The sequence below is a fragment of the Sminthopsis crassicaudata genome, chromosome 4 (genome assembly GCF_048593235.1).
Source record: "Sminthopsis crassicaudata isolate SCR6 chromosome 4, ASM4859323v1, whole genome shotgun sequence".
Classification (NCBI taxonomy): Eukaryota; Metazoa; Chordata; class Mammalia; order Dasyuromorphia; family Dasyuridae; genus Sminthopsis; species Sminthopsis crassicaudata.
The window spans coordinates 355614675-355632475 of record NC_133620.1 but is presented as its reverse complement, the minus strand read 5'-3'; the positions used below and the strand labels follow the sequence as shown (position 1 = coordinate 355632475).

General features: G+C 45.1%; 1 protein-coding gene across 1 annotated transcript; it reads right to left on the bottom strand.

The window, feature by feature from the left end:
* Window positions 1–769: 769 nt before the first annotated feature.
* On the bottom strand, window positions 770–11304 carry WFIKKN2 (WAP, follistatin/kazal, immunoglobulin, kunitz and netrin domain containing 2). The gene is made up of 2 exons (XM_074261785.1): window positions 10681–11304; window positions 770–4609 (listed from the first exon to the last, which is right to left on the bottom strand). Exons 1-2 carry the CDS (start codon window positions 10867–10869, stop codon window positions 3095–3097), a joined length of 1704 nt encoding a protein of 567 aa, XP_074117886.1. The 5' UTR covers window positions 10870–11304; the 3' UTR covers window positions 770–3094.
* Between the last annotated feature and the right edge of the window lie 6497 nt (window positions 11305–17801).

Sequence of the window (17801 nt, the reverse complement as noted above, 5' to 3'; positions counted from 1 at the left end):
TCACCTGTTCATAATATTTCTGGTTAGAACCTATTCAGCAAGAGAGGCAGGTGATAAGAATATCCCTGACAGCTTGGCCTAAGGCAAAATTGTGACATAGAAAAAGTTTACCACATGTGATGTCTCAATTTCTCTTTGAAAGCCTCTCCCTTTTCTAGTCTCTGTACCCTGTATCTCCAGGCTACTCACTGAAGATCCAGTTAAGGTTTGCCTTTTATGATATGGTCCAGTGCTCCAAAATGTGTTCCCCTGGTCCTGTGAAAAACTCCCAAACCCATAAGGAGAAAAGAATCAAATTAAATCACAATGAGGGAGGAATGGTGCTAACAATTTCATGTGACCCCTTTTCCTCTTGTTTTAAAGAGTCCTTGGAGAAACAGCCCAAAGGAATGAAGAAGCTATGATGTAAAAGTGACAAATTCAGTTCTGATGCTCCAAAGCATGAAAGGCAGAATTTGGGAACTTCACAAAGCATCATTACAGAGAATCAGGTGGATCTGACCTCAAACTACAGTTCCCAAAGCCAGGAACTGTATATCTTATCTCTCCAAAGCCTACCTAGTGAATAACCTACTTGATGGGTTCAGATAAAACTCATTTTTTCTTCCTTTCAGTGTCCTTGGTGATTATAAAGGTCTCCAGACAACTGGGGAAGGAGCCCATTCACAAATGGAAAGAGATTAAGCTCTTGTCAGTACCCTCTCCCATTCTAGTGACCATGGAAAAATATACCTTTCTGCCCCCAACCCAAACAGCAAGCACAGACAAATATTTCCACCTTTTAATTATATTTCTCTCCAGACAGTCAGGAAAGACACAGAAACTTCTCACAGTGACCCTCTAGTTTCTTTAGGGTCTCAGATCTTCTCCCCTGTGTTTTCCTGAAGGGAAAAGGGGGTGGGGAGGAAGAGGTGGAGGAGGGTGTGATCTCAGAAATGTGCTACTATTTAACTTTTGGTAGAAAGAAATGAAGTCATAGAGCCTAATGAGATATGAAGTGTGAGTTAAGGAATAACTGCCAATTCCTGTAGGTTGGCTGCCACCTTGGAGAAATCACATGATTAAGTGATAAGTTATCTCAGGATAACTGATGGTGATAAATCATTTGAGGTGCCTTCCCTGGAAAATGACCTGATTTCTGAGCCCTTTCTAGATTTAATTTTTCATGATTCCTGTTCTAATTTCATATCTTCAATCAATCAGTCAATAATCAAGTAAGCAAGCACTTAAGCACCTACTACGAAAGCAGGTTTCTCTGGGTCTTAATTTCTCTAGACTGAGCCCTGATTCTCATGCCCAATGTCCTACTAATTCCCAATTTGGCCACCAGATGTTAGCAGTGAGCAACGTTTCCATCTATTCAGAGAGACTGTCTCCTCTTCCCTTCCTCCTCCTCTCCTTTCTTTCTCCCTTGTTTCCTCTTCCACACATTCATCTTTTTGGATATTGGAAATGGATTTTGGGATTTTGTCTTCGTGCGTATGTGTGTGTGTGTGTGTGTGTGTACATCAAAGGGCAAAAAAGGGGAGTGTTTCTAGATATAGGTGATAGGTAAGTCATGTGCATCTAGGAATACTCAAGCACTCACACTGAGATGATAAAATCTGGACAATGGAATTTTTGTCACGTTCATTTTCCTATCAGAGCAAACTATTGGAGAAAGGCCTAAGCTCTCAGCCAGAAAAAAAAAAATCAGGATATCCATTCCAGGACTCCTGTTGGGGGAAAGGAGGAAATCACATACCTCAGTTTTTCCCCACCTATGCAATGAATCCAAAATATAGATATAGATAGAGATATAGAGTATCCAAGAGGGAAGTCTCCAAGAATTGCTCTAGTTAGGTCTGCTTTGTATGCCCCTAGATCTGTGGCTGGAAAAGAATGGGATAAAATGAGGACAATGTCTCTTAAGGCTGTTACAACCAAGCAGAGGACTTCCCCAACTGGGAGCCTGCATTAATGTGGGGATGATAGTGTGGCAAGTGAAATATGATCAGTAATCTTTTACAAGGTGGTTAGGTCCTAGAGTCCCCGGAGTCTCTATTTTGAGACTGGCCCTTTGGGGATTTGTTTTACTGAGATTGACGTACCTCTGAGGGGGTTTTGGGGAGGGAGCATAGAAATAGAGTTCTCCATAAACTACATAAGGGGGTGATAGACATCAGAAACTAAACAACAGGCCCTTTTGCCCTGCCTCTGCTAGGGATTTCTCGGGTATTGTTTACCTTTCCTTCGGGGATGCGATGAGAAATGGGACAGAACAGAACTGGGTCTGTTTCCTCAGCCCTTTCTAGCAGCCAAGCAGAAGGAAAACGTACCCTGTTGATGTCTTTGTAACATTAAGCACCCCAGGGCATGTTTTTCCAAAGCACAGACTAGCTCCCACCCAAAGACACCTGGTCCACATGTGAAAACTAGGTCACCCATCAGGTGGAGGGAGGGATAGCCTGTCCTCCAAAGCCTCCAGTTGGGGGCAAGTTTTAGGTTCTGCTCTCAAAGTGGAGGCCTTTCCCTCCTCCTTTCCCAACATCCCTCCACCAATCCTGGATTTCGGCCTGGAGGCAGCCACACCCATTTTAACTTTAGGTATTTTTGCCCCAACAAGGCCACAGCAGGCCAGGACAAACTGTTCCCTATTTTCTCCCTTTTCCCTTAGTTCAACTACTCTTCCAGCTTGTCTAGTCTTTCCTGTGACTATCACACACACACACACACACACACACACACACACACACACTCAGGACTGCCTTATCTAGGGGGTAATAGAATAGGGGCAGAGGCTGCTAAGGAAGGTTGGAGGAGACCTCCAGAGAAAACTGGCTACATCAGCAAGCTGGTTCTTAAATCACGGGGATGGTGAGAGGCTAGAGGAGAAGCTGAACGCCTTTCTAAACAAAACTAAGGGAACTAAAGATTCACTTCTCAGGAGGAGCTTCGGGCAATGGTGGCTTACTCTTGATTGATTCTTTCTTTTGGGCCTAAGTGGAGGAGGGGGTCCTAACTAAGCCAGGTGTATTTATACTGAAGATGGTGATGTGGGGACGGGGGCAAGGGATGAAAAAGGACTCGGGAGGAAGGATACACAGAGAGGCGGTCAGTGAAGACCAAGGAACTCTTTAAGGAGCTCACAGGTCTTCTTGTGCAAGACCTCCCGCAGCTTCCTGACCCGCCGGACGCTAGAAGGCCCCACAAAACTGTCTGGCCGGAGCACGGCCATCCCGCCATCCACTTCTCCCATCATGATGAGGGGGGCTTCACTGACAGTTACGTTGGGGCAGGGGCAGGCCCAGTCCATGTGTAACAGGGTGATCTCCAGCGGCTCCTGGCCCAGGAACTTCAGCCCCATCTTCTCGTCCTTCAGGACCTCCTCCACGGTCACGAGGGCTCGCCCCGAATCCGCTTCCTCCACCACCTCCGAGACTCTGCCCAGGATGACGAAATCGCTCCTGCAGAAGCTCGTCACCAGCTTCTGCCGGGCCTTGCAGGCCCGACAACGCTGGCTCCCCCGAGGGAAGGGGCAGGTCTCTTCACAAGCCTCCCGGCTCTCAAAGTTGTTCCCGTTACCCCCGCAGCCTCCGTAGACGAACGACTGGCACTGGCCGGTCTGCCCGTTGTACGCCCAGCGAGGGGAGTAAGCTTTGCAGGGGCCCTGCAGGGCGGGCAGCCCGCACACAGCCAGGGGCCCGCTCATGCACGCCAGCATGCAGGCCTCGTAGGTCTCGAAGTGGTTGTGGTTGTGGTAGCAGTTGCCGAAGGTGAAGGTGAAGCAGTTGTTAGCCTGGGCGTCGTAGTGCCAGCGGGTCAGCTCTTCCCCACAATCCTCCCCGTCGGGGGGCTTCAGGCACTCATTCACGGGGAAGGCCGTCCCATTGGGCCCCAGCTCCGAGGCTGACCCCTCCCCCCGCACCACGCTCAGAGGGAAATCCACCCGCAGGAGTCCCCCGGCGTTTCTGGCCGTGCAGGTGTAGATGCCCGCGTCCTGCGGCTGGGCGTTGTAGATGACCAGCTGGGCGATGTTGGTGACCACCACGTTGCCTCGCACGTGATTGGGCCGCATGACCACGTTTTCTCGGTCCTCCAGCTGTTTCTCCCACGTGATCTCCGGCCGAGGGCGGCCCACCACATCACAGAGGAAGCTCACCGTCTCCCCTACACGGACCGACTGGTGGTAAGGGTGGTTGAGCAGGGCCGGGGCCGCCACGTCCACCATGGGAGTTTCGGGGGAGGCGGTGGTGGGGCTCAGGGTGGTCTCCGGCGGCGGGGGGCTGGTGTTGGGCCAGGTGAGGTGGTAGCGACACGTGACCACGGTGAGCGTGATGCCTTTGGAACAAGCCTCCGCATCCATGTAGCAGCGGTTGTAATAGGTGAGGCCGTCGGAGGCGCAGGTGAAGCTGGGCTCCTTCTCGCATCGGTCCTTGCATTTGCACACGGGCTGGCCGTCCCAGATGTCGCACTCGGAGCCCTGCTGCAGGCACATGAAGTGGTCGCAGGTCGCTTCGCGGGGCATCCCCACCGGGCCCTTCTTGCCCTTGACATCCATATATCGAGCGGCCACGCAGCTCTTGGTGCCGCAGACATTGGGGCAGCATTTCTCATACGTCTCACACTCCTGAAAGGAACAAATCAGGAGCAGGTTAGGGAGAAAGGGGAGTGAGGAGGACTGTTCTGCGTATAATCCACATTCATAAATTATCTGTAGAAGAATGAATGTCAGCCTCCCGGAGCGGGAATGTTTTATTTTTTTATCTTGGGGTCCCTGGTCCAGTGCCCAGCCCAGAGCAAATGCTTCACAATTATGAAGGGATAGGCTTAAGGTCCCTTTCGGCTCCAAATTTATGATTCTTCTAGGTGGGGGAAGGTGATAAGCCCCATAAGCCTAGGGTGAAGGAACTTAGAATATTTGTCCTTATCCAGGATTTCTATGGGGCTGAAAAGCAAGGCAGGAATGAAAAGCTGCAAGTAGGTAGTACGTGGGCTTCTCCTTGTTCAAGGAGAACTTCTGGACTTAACTTCCATAGCATGGGATTAGGAGCTCTGCCTGCCTGCCCAGTAGGTACGCGGTGTTATTGTCGAAAACACACCATGAAATCTTTCTTTGTTTCGGCTCCAAGAGTGTGTTGCTAATTTCGAGGAATTAAACTAATACCTGGATTAATAGTGAATTCTGTAGTGGCCTGGGCGTCACAGGGACGCGCTTAACTGACTCCCAGAGTTTAGGCTCCATGAAGCTGTAAATCATGACTCCATCGCTGAGCTGCCCCAGCACTTAGCAGTGTTCTATGTACAACTGGCATTAATAAATATTTGTTGGAGAATGAATGAGTAAATAAATGTATGAAACACAATTCATCCCAGTCTTTAAAGAGAAAAAAACTGAATTGATAGCAAGAAAGCTGTTAGACCAAGAATCCAAGAGTTTGTTATTATCCCCTAAGGGGCTGCCCAAGCATTTAACTTGCCCATTTTGGTAATCAGTGAGATTGAGATCACTAAAATTGATCAGTAAAACTACAGCTCAATGAAATTGAGAAGATTTTTCCATGTTATTAAGGCAGATAGTTGTCTCAGTGCATAGAACATGGGATTTGAAGTCAGGAAAATTTGAGTTAAAACCCTGCCTCAGACACTTTGTTGGCAAGCTTCATCTATAATGTTCCCTCATCTATAAAATGAGGAAAATCACAGCATATCTCCCAGCGTTATATGAGGATCAAATAATGTGTAAAGTACTGTGTACACCTTAAGATACTCTATAAATGCTAGTTATCATCATCATCAATACATGATAGGACAGAGGTGAATGACTCTTTCACCACTCAATCAAGTTGCTTATACAGGTCCTTTACAAAAGATTCTATTTATAAGAGACACAGAAAGAAACAGAGAGATACACACAGACAGTGAGAGAGAGAGAGGGAAACAGAGACACAGAGAGAGATAGGGAGGGAGAGATAAAAAAAGGGAGGGGGAAGAAGGGGAAAGAGAAAGGGAAGGGATAGAGGGGGAGAGAGGAGGGAGAGAGAGAAAAGAGAGAGGGGGAGAGATGGAATAATCCATCCCAGGAAAAATCCCTTCCAAAACCAAAGGTCAGCCGTAACGTAAGCGAGGATTTACCAACCTGTATGTAATCCCCTCTTGCTTTTCTCTGGAATCACACATGGGAGGTATTAGTTTAATTCCTCGAAATTAGCAACACACTCTTGGAGCAGAAACAATCAAGAATTTAATGGCATGTTTTTTTCCGACAATAACACCTCGTACCTATTAGGCAGGCGGAGCCCCTAATCCCTTTGTGCCTTGCCTGCTCCGTACAAGAGTGAGTCCTATAAACAAGGGGCAGCTTTTCATTCCTGTCTTGATTTCAGCTCCTATAAAATGCCACTTCAGCTAAGAGGGGGAAAACACCAGTCCTTTTCTATTCTCTTTGCAACTAGACTTTCTGGGTGGGAGGTGTTTTTCCCCTCTTGCTGTTAACAATAGCTGTTTTGTTCTTTTGAGGGTTACAGACCTTATTAGCCCCATACCTCTCTAAAGGGAGGCATCTATAGTAATACAGTGGAAAGGGAGCTGGCCAGGATTCAAGAGACCTGGGCTCTGCACCCCAGTTCTACCATTGCTACTTGTGTGATATTTCTCTGGCTTGTACTTTCCTTAAACGTTAGAACGGGAAACGAGATAATTCCTAAAATGATGCAAGGGGGAGAGAGAGAGAGCTGGCTTGGTAGTCACACTAGCTAGCAAGTCATCAGTGATCTAAGCAACTCGAAGACCCTAAGTGCTGGCTTGCATTGGAAAGGGAACTTTACTTACCAAGTAAATCCCTATGCCAATGACATCATTACTGCTCTAGTCTCTATCCTTAACCCTCCTTTCTCTAAACTAAAAGTTTTTAGGCTTTATTGTGTTTTTGGATCCCTTAGGCAATGTGCTGAGGTTTTTTTTTTTTTTTTTAATCAAAGGAAATGCTAAATTTCAGTTAGACATTAGGAAAAATAAAGATGTGGACATTTTCCCTATCCAAGTTTATGCAACTATTGAAATCTATCAATGGACTCCAGGATTCTTTTGCTTTAAGCCTAGGGTTCTCAAAATGTGATGCAGAGAATCTTGGGTATCTTTGAAACCCTTTCAGAGGATCTAAAAATTCAAAATTAAGTATTATTTCTAATATGATAAATATCTACAAATATAACCCACATAAACAAAAACTCTTTGGACAGATCTTCAATAATGTAGACATTTTTTGTCTACAAAAGCTGCAGGTCCCCAGCTACTTATTATAAAGATACTGAGAACAAAAGTTTGAGAACCACTGTTTTAAACAAATGGGAACATTGGGCCTAAGATGGGAAGCTCTCAGGTTTGGTTGCCCAGATTAAAAGGGAATCTCAGAATATATCGAATCATGATAGAGAGTAAAAGGAAGTCACTTGCTTACTTTTCTCATAGGTAGCTGCTGCTCAAGAATGAACTTCAGGGCTTGGAAATCCGTGAAAGGAGAGCTACACACACACAAAAAAAAATATTGCTGGGGGTGTAATCTAAATGTAGGCCAGATCTAGGCCATCTGTTAAGTTTTGCTCAGAAGTTCGGGACTGAAACTAAGGTCACTGATTGTTCAGCCATCCGGATGGCAAGTGGCAAAAGTGCTATTTCAGGAATCTGAGGGCCTGGTTGAAATTATACTCCTGAAGCGTCCTGTTTGTGTGATTCTGAGCCTCAGTTTTCTCATCTATAAAATGAGGAGTTGTTTTAGACAGCCTCTGAGCTTTCTTCCAAGTTTAGCTCTGTGATCCTAGGTGTACACACATTGATAGATGGACATAGAAAGTTGGCAGGGACCATGTGGTGATATTCCATGCCTGAATATTACCTATTTATTGGGTCAGATTGACCAAATGCAGCCACATGCATAACAACAGAGCAGACTGTCTTCTTACCTATTCATGAGTTAGATGAGATGTCTCTGGTCTCTGAAAATACATCTTCTCATCTCTATTATTACTCAGAGCCAACACAAAACACTTGTTCGGTTTGCAAATGACTTGTCATGGAAATTGTTACATTTGGTCCAGGGCTTGGGAAGTGGGAAGTCACTGTTACTATTCTGAATCTGGGGGTAGAAGTGAAATGGTTGTGGGGAAGGAAGAGTGTTAAAAGAGGGTTGCTCTTCCCCCATAGCCAAAGGTCAGAAACTTTTGCCTGATGATAACACAAGTTAATTCAGACTCAGTCTGAACTTGCAGATCAACACTTATGGTCTTAAGAGATTTTCATAGACTTGGCCATAATGCCCAAGATCTCCATCTGTCTGTAGAATTTGGGGGTCAGCTGGACTGAAACTGCTTCAACCTGGAGCATCAAGAGAAATCTTTTCAAGGTAAATGCCAGGCAATAGTGGACAACAGTCTCTGACTTCTAGAGCCTGCTGCTCTGAACAGATTGAAAAGATCATGGATCTGGAAACAGGTCAGAAGTCATCTGCCTCTTATTTTGCAGATTGGGAAACTGAGGCTCAAGGAGCTTAAATGATTAGCCATGAGTCACACAGATAGTAATAAGAGTCAGAGGCAGGTCCCATTACTCTAGAAATAATATGTTTCCCACTGTTCTATATGAATAATAAAGATGGGAATAGGGAGTAGGAACTGTGACTTAATTAGTTTAGTTAACTCTCAGGAAAAAATTTCCTCCACTAATGCAGGTTGGTCTCATCTTGATTGGCTGTGGGGGAAGAGCAACCGTCCTTTAATCCTCTTCTTTCCCCACAACCATTTCACTTCCAACCCCAGATTCAGAATAGTAACAGAGACTTCCCACTCACTTCCCAAGTCTCCGGCCCAGTTGTGACAATTTCCAAGACAATTTATAATCAGAGAAAGTTGCCTAGAGTACCAAGAAGTTGTCAGGCAGGCAGTCAAGAAACATTTATTAAGCACCTATTATGTATTGGAGGTATGGTGGATAGAGCACTAGGCTCTATCTAGTCAGGAAAACTCATGTTCCCGAGTTCAAATCTAGCCTCAGACACTTACTAGTTGTATGTTCCTTGGCAAGCCATTTAACCCTATTTGCCTCAGTTTTCCTCATCTGTAAAATGAGCTAGAGAAAAAATGGCAAATCACCCCAATATCTTTGCCAAGAAAACCCCAAATGAGGGCATGAAGAATCAAACCCAACTAAACAGCAACAGCTATTGTGCCAGGCACTGTGACATGCCTAAGGTTAAACCACCAGTATGTGTATGGAGTGGGGTTGAAAACCAGGTCTTTCTTACTCTGAGGTCAGTTACCTACTAATTATGCCATTCATTTCCTCACTAAATCACTGAATTAGCTGAAGGGGAAGCCAAAAAGACCCCTGGATATTATAACATTTAGGACTGAAAGAAAGCTTGGCTCAGTCTGGTTCAGTATAAAGAAAGGAAATTGATTTTTCCAAGGTCATAGCTAAAAAAAAAATATCAAAGCTTAAGTAGCCGTTCCTGGAAGAATCCGTCACACAGGTTTCATATAACCTAGAGAAGGAATGAGCTATGATTGTTCAGTTATGCCCAAATCTTGTCACCTCATTTAGGGTTTTCTTGGCAAAGAGATTGGAGTGTTTGTCACTTTTTTATTTCAGCCCATTTTACCGATAAGGAAATAGAGGCAAATAGGGTTGAGGGACTTGCCCAGTGTTTGAGGCAACATTTGATTTCAGATCTTCCTGACTCCAGGCTCGATGGTCTATCTAGTGAGCCACCCAGCTGCCTTAGAAGGAGCTATAGAGGTCGTGTGGGATAATTTCATATTACAGATCAGGAAACTGAGGTGCAGGGATATTCGTCTAAAGTGACACACACCGTCTAGACTCAAACCCAAGTCTTATAGACTGAAAATTCAGGACTCTTTCTACTACAGCACTCTGCCTCCGTACCCTATACTTTCTCATTTTTGCTATGGAAACTAACCGTGGTTGCTAGGAGGGAATAACAACTCACATTCACTACAACTTTAGTTTAACAAACTGTCTTTCCCACAACCCTGTGCCAGAGGCAGTGTATTATCATTCCGATTCACAGTTTAAGGAACTGAGGTTCAGAGAAATACTGACTTGCGTAGGGTCCCCAAACTAGGAAGTCCGGCGTTAAGTTCAGGTCTCCGGAATCCAATTCTCGGCTTTTTTCCATCGCCTTATTTTTAGTTTCTAAAATTGACCTGTGCTGAGAGGGAAGCCAAGGACTCCCCCAAAAGGATCCCCCTCGAAAACAGCAAGCAGCAGCAAGAGGCTTTTCTTTTTCTTTTTTTGTCCTCGATGCTGTTCTGTCTCCCACTACTTACTCACTAATTATTGGCTACATCTTTTCCCGGACTCCACTAGACATAGGGTGGAGGCAAGCAGCTGCAGGCAGAGAGGTTCCAACATTGGTCAGCACCCAATGGATAAGCATCTTTCTGGGAGGTAGAGAGAAGCCTTTCTCATTTCCCCCCAAGTTTCCAAAGTTCGTATCAAAAAAAAAAAAATCATGAAACCATCTAACCTGGACAATCTTCAGGGTGAGCAATGTCACCAAGACACGTTCCAATCTGGCTGAGCCACACGTACATACACTGTTGGTGGCCAATGTTTCAACCCACTGGGCTTTCCTGCTCCCCAGGATACTTCGGGGCTTCTTCCCCCATTCCCACTGTCACTCACCTGGTCCGTTTCACACTCCCGCTTGCAGGTGCTCTGAGCGTCAACCCAGAGATTGGGGTTCATGTCGTTGGGGCAGATCCCAGCGTGAGAATAGCGAATAGGAGGCAGTGCCTGCCCCACTGGTGGCAACTCCAGGAGCAGCAAGGCAGCTAGAGGTCCCCAGCAGACCCACAAGCGCCAGGACCACATGGTCCCCTCGCAGAGGCTTCTCCAAGAGGGAAAAAAAAAGCTTTCCCCCAGCTAGAGCCGGCCTTGCACCCACCCTGGATTTCAATTCTTATTCTCTGAAGGACTGGGGATACACCTGCCCCTCCCAACCTCAGCGAGGCTTTCCCACTGCCCTGGAGTCAGACTACGCTGCTCAGGCTTCAACTGTCCAGATGAAAGGGTTTCGGGAGCAATCCGCCTCCACCCCACCCCTTAATTTGTAAAGAAAGCTGCTTCCCAGGAGGCCCCGGCAGCCGGACTCTTGCCCCGTGCTCCCTCCACCGAGCAACTTGCAGAGAGCAGACTCGATGCCTGTGATCGACGAGCTCTGCGCTGCCTCTGTCCTGTTGCCGACCCACAGACTTGTTGCAAAAAAAAAAAAAAAGAAAAGAAAAAAAAGAAAGAAAGAAAGAAAGAAGGAAAAAGAAAGGGGGGGGGTGTTGTAAAGCTGGAAACAGTTTAGGCGTCTGTATCTGGCACCATGGGACACCTGCATGTTTCTGAGCTCAGGGAGGCCTTTAACCCCTTCCCGCGCCCAGAATGGCATGTACTTCCGAGGGGGAGATTGGCTCGGGACAAGGCCACTAGAAAAGAAAGGATTCCCCACACACACTTCGCCCTCCCCCTTTGCAATACCCCTGTCCCTCCCCAGGGCCTCCCCCCCTCCAGTCCCAACTCTCCCTCCCTCCTTTCTCCTTCACCACCTCTGAAGGAAAACGAGAACATTCAATCGCTTGTTACTGAGAAGAACCCGTTCAGCCTCGGCGGTACCCCCTCCTCCTCACTCCCACCCTCACCCCTACTCCCACCCCCACCCTCACCCTGGCGGCCGGGCGGGTCCTGATAACACATTGGAGAGCAAACGACGTGGAAAAAAAAAAAACAAAACAAACAAAACAAAAACCAGGCTAGTTCACTGCTTGCTGCTGCCTGAACGCCCTCCCAGCCAGGGGGAAGCTGAGGCCGAGAGGCCGCCTGGGAGCCGGACCAAGCAATCCTAGAAGCAGCGGCAGCAACGGGGCTGCGGGTCCCAGCTAAGAGCCTCACCACTACTCCCTCTCCCCCAACCCCTCGGCAGCCCGCGTACTGGGCCTCCAGCCCAGTGGGGGTGGCTTGGGTCACACCACTGCTCCCCGAGGACGCAACTTGGCCCCCAACCCCCGGAGAATCAACACCGGGGAAGTTGGGATGAGGGAAAGCTCTAGCTCCCCCCGTACTGCACCCCATCTCCCAGCCGTGGGGGCGGTGGGTCTGAGGCAGTTCGAGGTTTATCACATTCCTCCACAAACAAACACTTCTCAAGGCTGAATGAAAACCACACAGCCTGGGATAGGAGTGGAGCCCTCTCTAGACAGAGAGATGACACGAAATCTAACCACTTATTACCATACTTTGGGTTGGGCAAGGGCTTTAGGAAATCACTTTGTCCAGGTTGAAGGGCTAACGAACGGTTGGAAGAAGGGTAAGATCAGACCCATCCTCTATGCCCTCTTCTCCCTTCCCTGCGCAGCCCAAACTTCTTTAGATTTCCTGGTCAAGACAAGACTGACTTGGATAGCAGGGAGTATTATCTTTATATCGGGAAAGGAGAAGAGAAAAGGACATTTTTTTTGCGTGTATGTGGGCATGAAATGGAATACTGCTCAGTTAGCTAGGCATTTATATAGCTGCCTTAATTTGGCCAGGCACTTTACACTTGTTCAGTGTGTCTGATTCTTAACAAAGGTACTGAGAAGTTTGCCATTTCCTTTTACAGATGAGGAAACTGAGGCAAGCAGGGTCAAATAACTTCAGGGTCACACAGCTAAGTGTCTGAGGAAGGATTTGAACTCGACTTCCTAACTCAAGTCCAGCATTCTATTATCTTTCATTGTTGAACAATAAGACATTACGTTTAATTCAATTTGGCAAATACATATTAAGTATCTACATATCTATATATGTATACTACACATATATACATATCTATATGTGAATACTACAATATACATATTCATATATGTATCCTACATATATATATACATATACATATATGTATATATATATACACATAAATACTACATATATTATATAGTATAGTCCATATTACTGTATGTAGGATCCTGTACTGGGCACTGGTGATATAAAGAAAAAAAAAAAAACAAAAAAAAAAACAGGTCCTGTCCTCAAGGAGTTTACATTCTACATAAGGGCACCTGTTGTTTTTCGACCACTGCAGATTATAGAATAATAAAATTAGAGCTGAAAGGGACCTTTGAGATCAACTAGTCCAATCTCCTCACTTTATAGATGAGGAAACTGAAGCCTCAAAAGGCTTAAAGATGAAAATTTCCTCAATGTCACATATATAACAGAACCAGGATTCCTAGTTTTGTAACTTAGAAGAGCTAGTTACGCAGATTTCAAATGTGCTCTGCTTTCCATAATACCAGAAAGCACTGTAAAATTAGTTATTTTCACCATTTTACAGATGGGGAAACTAAGGCAATAGAGGTTTGGAGGATTTGTTTAATGTCTCCTAGTATGTCAGCTTCTGAGCAGAGATGAAACCTAGGAATCCTGTATCCAAATTCTTTCTTCCACTGACACCTAATATCCCTTTAGGGAGTACATTTCATCCTCTAGATTAGAATTTCAGCAGCTGGTTTGCCTGTAAATAAGTAAAATATAATTAGGTTTTCCCTCATAGACTTTTATCTATTTCAGCAGTGTGTTGTTTTGTTTTTTTTTTTTTTTCCTTGGGCTTATGGGTCCTCCGAGTTTCTGCCTCTCTGTTTTGTGGATTTTTTCTAGTAAAATCTCTTTTCTGTTTATGTCAAACAGCTAATGAAGGATGTCACATCCTAATCTCCCAAATTGTTGAAATATACTTCCACACCAGGTCTGCCCCTGTAATGAAGTCAGACAGCAGGCGATGTCTGTGGCTATGCATTCCCTGTAATTTTATAAACTTATGTTCCAGCTGCTCTGGGCAGGGGCCTCAGCCTCACTGTCTTGTTCGATTGCTGTTTGCAACCGGTGGGGGATGCACAGCATCCTTTGATGTTTCCCAGAGAAATGTACAGTGACACATTAACAAGCAGGACTTAGAAAAATTGTCACAGCCCCATTACCCACGGAGATACAGCTGGGAAAGAACGGCTGGGGCCCACAAATTCCTGCTCTACAGCAAAGTCAGGATAAAGGATGGAGGATGGAGAAGATGGGGGGGGTAGCATGGGGTACTGGAGGTAGAAGAACTCAGGAGAGAACACTAGAGCAGGACTAGTTTTGCTTTTGTTTTAGGGATCAAAATGGAAATGGAAGGAACATCCACCCCTGAGAAGAGGGGATTGGAAAGTCCCTTCCATATTCTCAATTAGCCCCCTAGTATCTTTCATTTCTTTGTCAACTTGTCTGAGAACCCATAGTGTTCTCACAAAAAAAGAAGAGGATCATGAATTTCACCCCTAAACTCAAATTTAAAACCCACCTGCAGGAAGTTGCCTGCTTAACTCTACTAACTGAAAATTGTTTTCCTCTACATTCCCTCTGGACTTAACAAGAAGCAGCTAAGCTTAGATACAGCTGTTTTTAAACTTTCTGGCCTCAAAAATTAGGCTTAGGTCTCAGGACCCACTTTTATTCTCTTAAAAATTGTGGGCCTCCCGAGAACTTTTATTTAAAGACATATCTCTTTTCATAATAATACTAAGATATTTTCATTTCTAATATTATTAATATTGCTACAATATTAACATTAGAAATGAAAATATCTTAGTATTATTATGAAAATAGTTTTGATCTTATAGAGAGTTTTGACCCCACTAAAAGGTTTTAAGAAATTCTTGGGTTTTCTCAGAACTGCTGACTTAGTAGGCAGAGGAATGAATTTGGAGTTAGAAAAAAATTGGGTTCTACTTATGCCTTTGATTCTTTCTAGCTGTATGTCCTTGGACAAAGCATTTTACCTCACTTTCCACATTTTTTAAGTGGGGATGATATAGTAACGTTAAGAACAATAACTGTGTGATCAATGATGGACAGATAATACAGTCCATTAAGTGTGTATTATGTAAAGCTTTGTCCTCCAGAAACTTGCATTTTAGTAGAGAAAGATAATTTGTGAAAGGGAGATGAAGGGAAGGAAGGAAGGAAGAATGAAAAAAATCAGGAGAATCAGATAAAATATAATCCTGGATTTAAGTCTGAAGTACTTACAATAAGGCTTTCCCCATTAATAGAGAGAAGAGTGGCTCAGTGCTATGTGCGCAAGGGGTAGTGTTGATACTAGAGCTTGGGAAAGGAGAGATATTCTTCCTTATCTGAAAGACAGATGACAAAAGGTCCTCTTTGGTGGAGAGGGAGAAAAGAAGAGAGAGAAGAGGACAGAAAAAGAGAGAGGAAGAGAGAAATGGAGGAGAGGGAAGAGAAGGAAAAGAAGAGGAATGGAACAGAAAAGAGGAGAGAGAAAGGGAGGGGAGTGGAGGATAGCAGCAAAAAAAAGGGAGGAGGAGAGAGGGGTGAAGTAGAGAGGAAAAGGGAAGAAGGGGAATGAAAGAGAGAAGAGGAGAGAGGAAGGAAGAGGAGAGATGAGGAGAGCAGAGAGAAAGGGAGAAGAAGAAAAAGGAAGTGAGGAATTGGAAGAGGAGAAGAGAGAAGAGACTGTGACAAAGAGAACAGAGAGATTCTTCCATATGAAGTTATTGTGAGCCCCAAATCAGATAATGTATATGAGGTTCAGGGCAAAGTTTAAGATACCCTATAAAGTTTGAATTTGTCAGTAGGTTACTCTGTGTTTTTAAGTCTTTCCTTCTCATGTGTGATCTCTATATCTTCAAGTATTCCACAGTTCAATCTAAGAAATATTTTTTAAGTGTCTACTATTTGGATAAAAAAATTTAAAAAGGCATTATATCAGGTATTGGGAATATAGGCAAAAAAGCAAAACAAACAATCCCTGCCTTCAAGGAGCTTACACTTTAATGGAATAAAAGTCTTTTGAAAGCTCTCCTAAAGCAAGTTTCACATCTACCCTTGTTTCTCTCTCTCCCAGTGTATTTGCTACTAGGCTATGCATACAGCTGGTACCCAGGACTTTTCACTGACCAAGAGGCTCAAAGAGAGACTTAGAGGTAAAATTCACCCAAGTCAGTACTTGAATTTAAACCTTCTTGAGCCTTTTGTCCCCTTGTAACATGCTTCCCTTCTCCCTCCAACACCAAAATAATCTCCAACCTACTCTGCTACAGAATAACAGAAAACGTACCCTTTTTCTGATGTATAATCTGCTCTGCTTGCTCTTTTCTTGAGATGAGGTAGTAAAGATGAGTAGTCTAAGAGTTCTAGTCTGAGCCCTCAAAAATGTACCAAATACCAAGGGGTCCTGGGAGATGTGCCTGCCCAACTCTGGACAAGAGAGTCCACTTGGCAAGTACCACTTAGCCTCTTAAAGCCCAAACCTGACTATTCTAAAGGACCAAATTCAAAATCACTATTCAACCAAATTTTGTCTGTATAGGTGGAATCAGATATTCCAGAAGATATAAAACCATGGGAGACTGAAGGGAGAGATCAGTGGCAAAAGGAGGATCTGGGTCCTCCCCTTAAAAAAAAAAAAGAAAAAAAAAAAGAAACCCATTTGGTCAAGATATGAGCTTGCCCTCCTTTTCCCAACATTGCCTATCTGTACCAAGGAGCAGATGGCAAGAAGTCACCTGGACACATGAACTCTAAGTAACCCTTGATCCTGGCTTTCTAGTTGTATGTCCTCTGAGCCACCATAAAATGCAGGAGGGCCCCACTACCACCATTACCCAAATGATCCAGATCTTTCTTCCTCACTAGTTTTGAGTCACATTCACATAGGCTACACAAGGAGTATTCACACAGCCAGAAACACTCAGGTAGACACAAGCATCCACAGGTAGACACAAGCATCCACAGATACACCCAATCTCCCTACATCTCTCATCTCCTCTCTCATTTATACTAATGTCCACAAAGAGTTAGAGATGGGGACAGTAGAGGGAGCAGCAATGGTCTGAACTCTTAAAAACTTGCTTATTGCCCAAGGTTCCTTCTGGTATTACTCTCTGGTGCCAAAGGAGGCAGGAGATCATATGTTTTCTTCCCCTGTCCCATGTCCCTGTGCTAGAGTAGATAGCCAACTTAGAGGGGTTGTAGGAGCAAGAGACCAGCTTGCTAGCTCATTCCATGTATAGAGCTTTAGAATACATTAGTCAAGCCTTTTATTTCGGCTAAAAGGCTAGGGTCTTTTATTTCTTCTTTAGCGACTGGGGAAATCAAGGCAGAAGTGACACAAAGGTGGGAATACTAAGCTCACACTGAGAAATCTCAGCTAAAGTACAAAGCCAGCAAGTCTCTTTTTGCCCCCATGCTGGGGGCCCCTGAACTGTGTGGCCTGTGCCCCTTTCAGCCAAATGGTCTACACAATTATTAATGATGTCCAGGGTAAATGAGAGGAGAAAGGAGGCCAGATTCTGTGTCCTAAGAGCACCAGCTCTGACCCTTTGAGCCTGACCCTTGAGATTGTATATGGGGAGGGATGGAATGAGGAGGGGAAGTGGAGGGGGGGAGAGATTTGATAGTTGCCATCAAGAAACAGGAATTGAGGTTTAAGAGGAGGGGGAGAAAGAAAGAACTCACATGGGGTCTATGCTTCCTCAATAGGTCATCGGTTAACAGAGGCAGCTAAAGCTAAACTGATTAGCTGCTAGGCTTGGTTGAGGTGAAATTCAATAAAGCTGGGGAGCTTATTACCCAGCTGCAGACCCCCTTCCTGAGCCCAGCTCAGCGGGTCTGGGCTACATTACCACGATAGCATGAACTCTCCCCTCGGAGTGAGACAAGGCCAGCCTTGCAATAATTAGTGGGGCCTCAGCAGATGGTTTTTGCTGGGAGTGGAGTAGGGG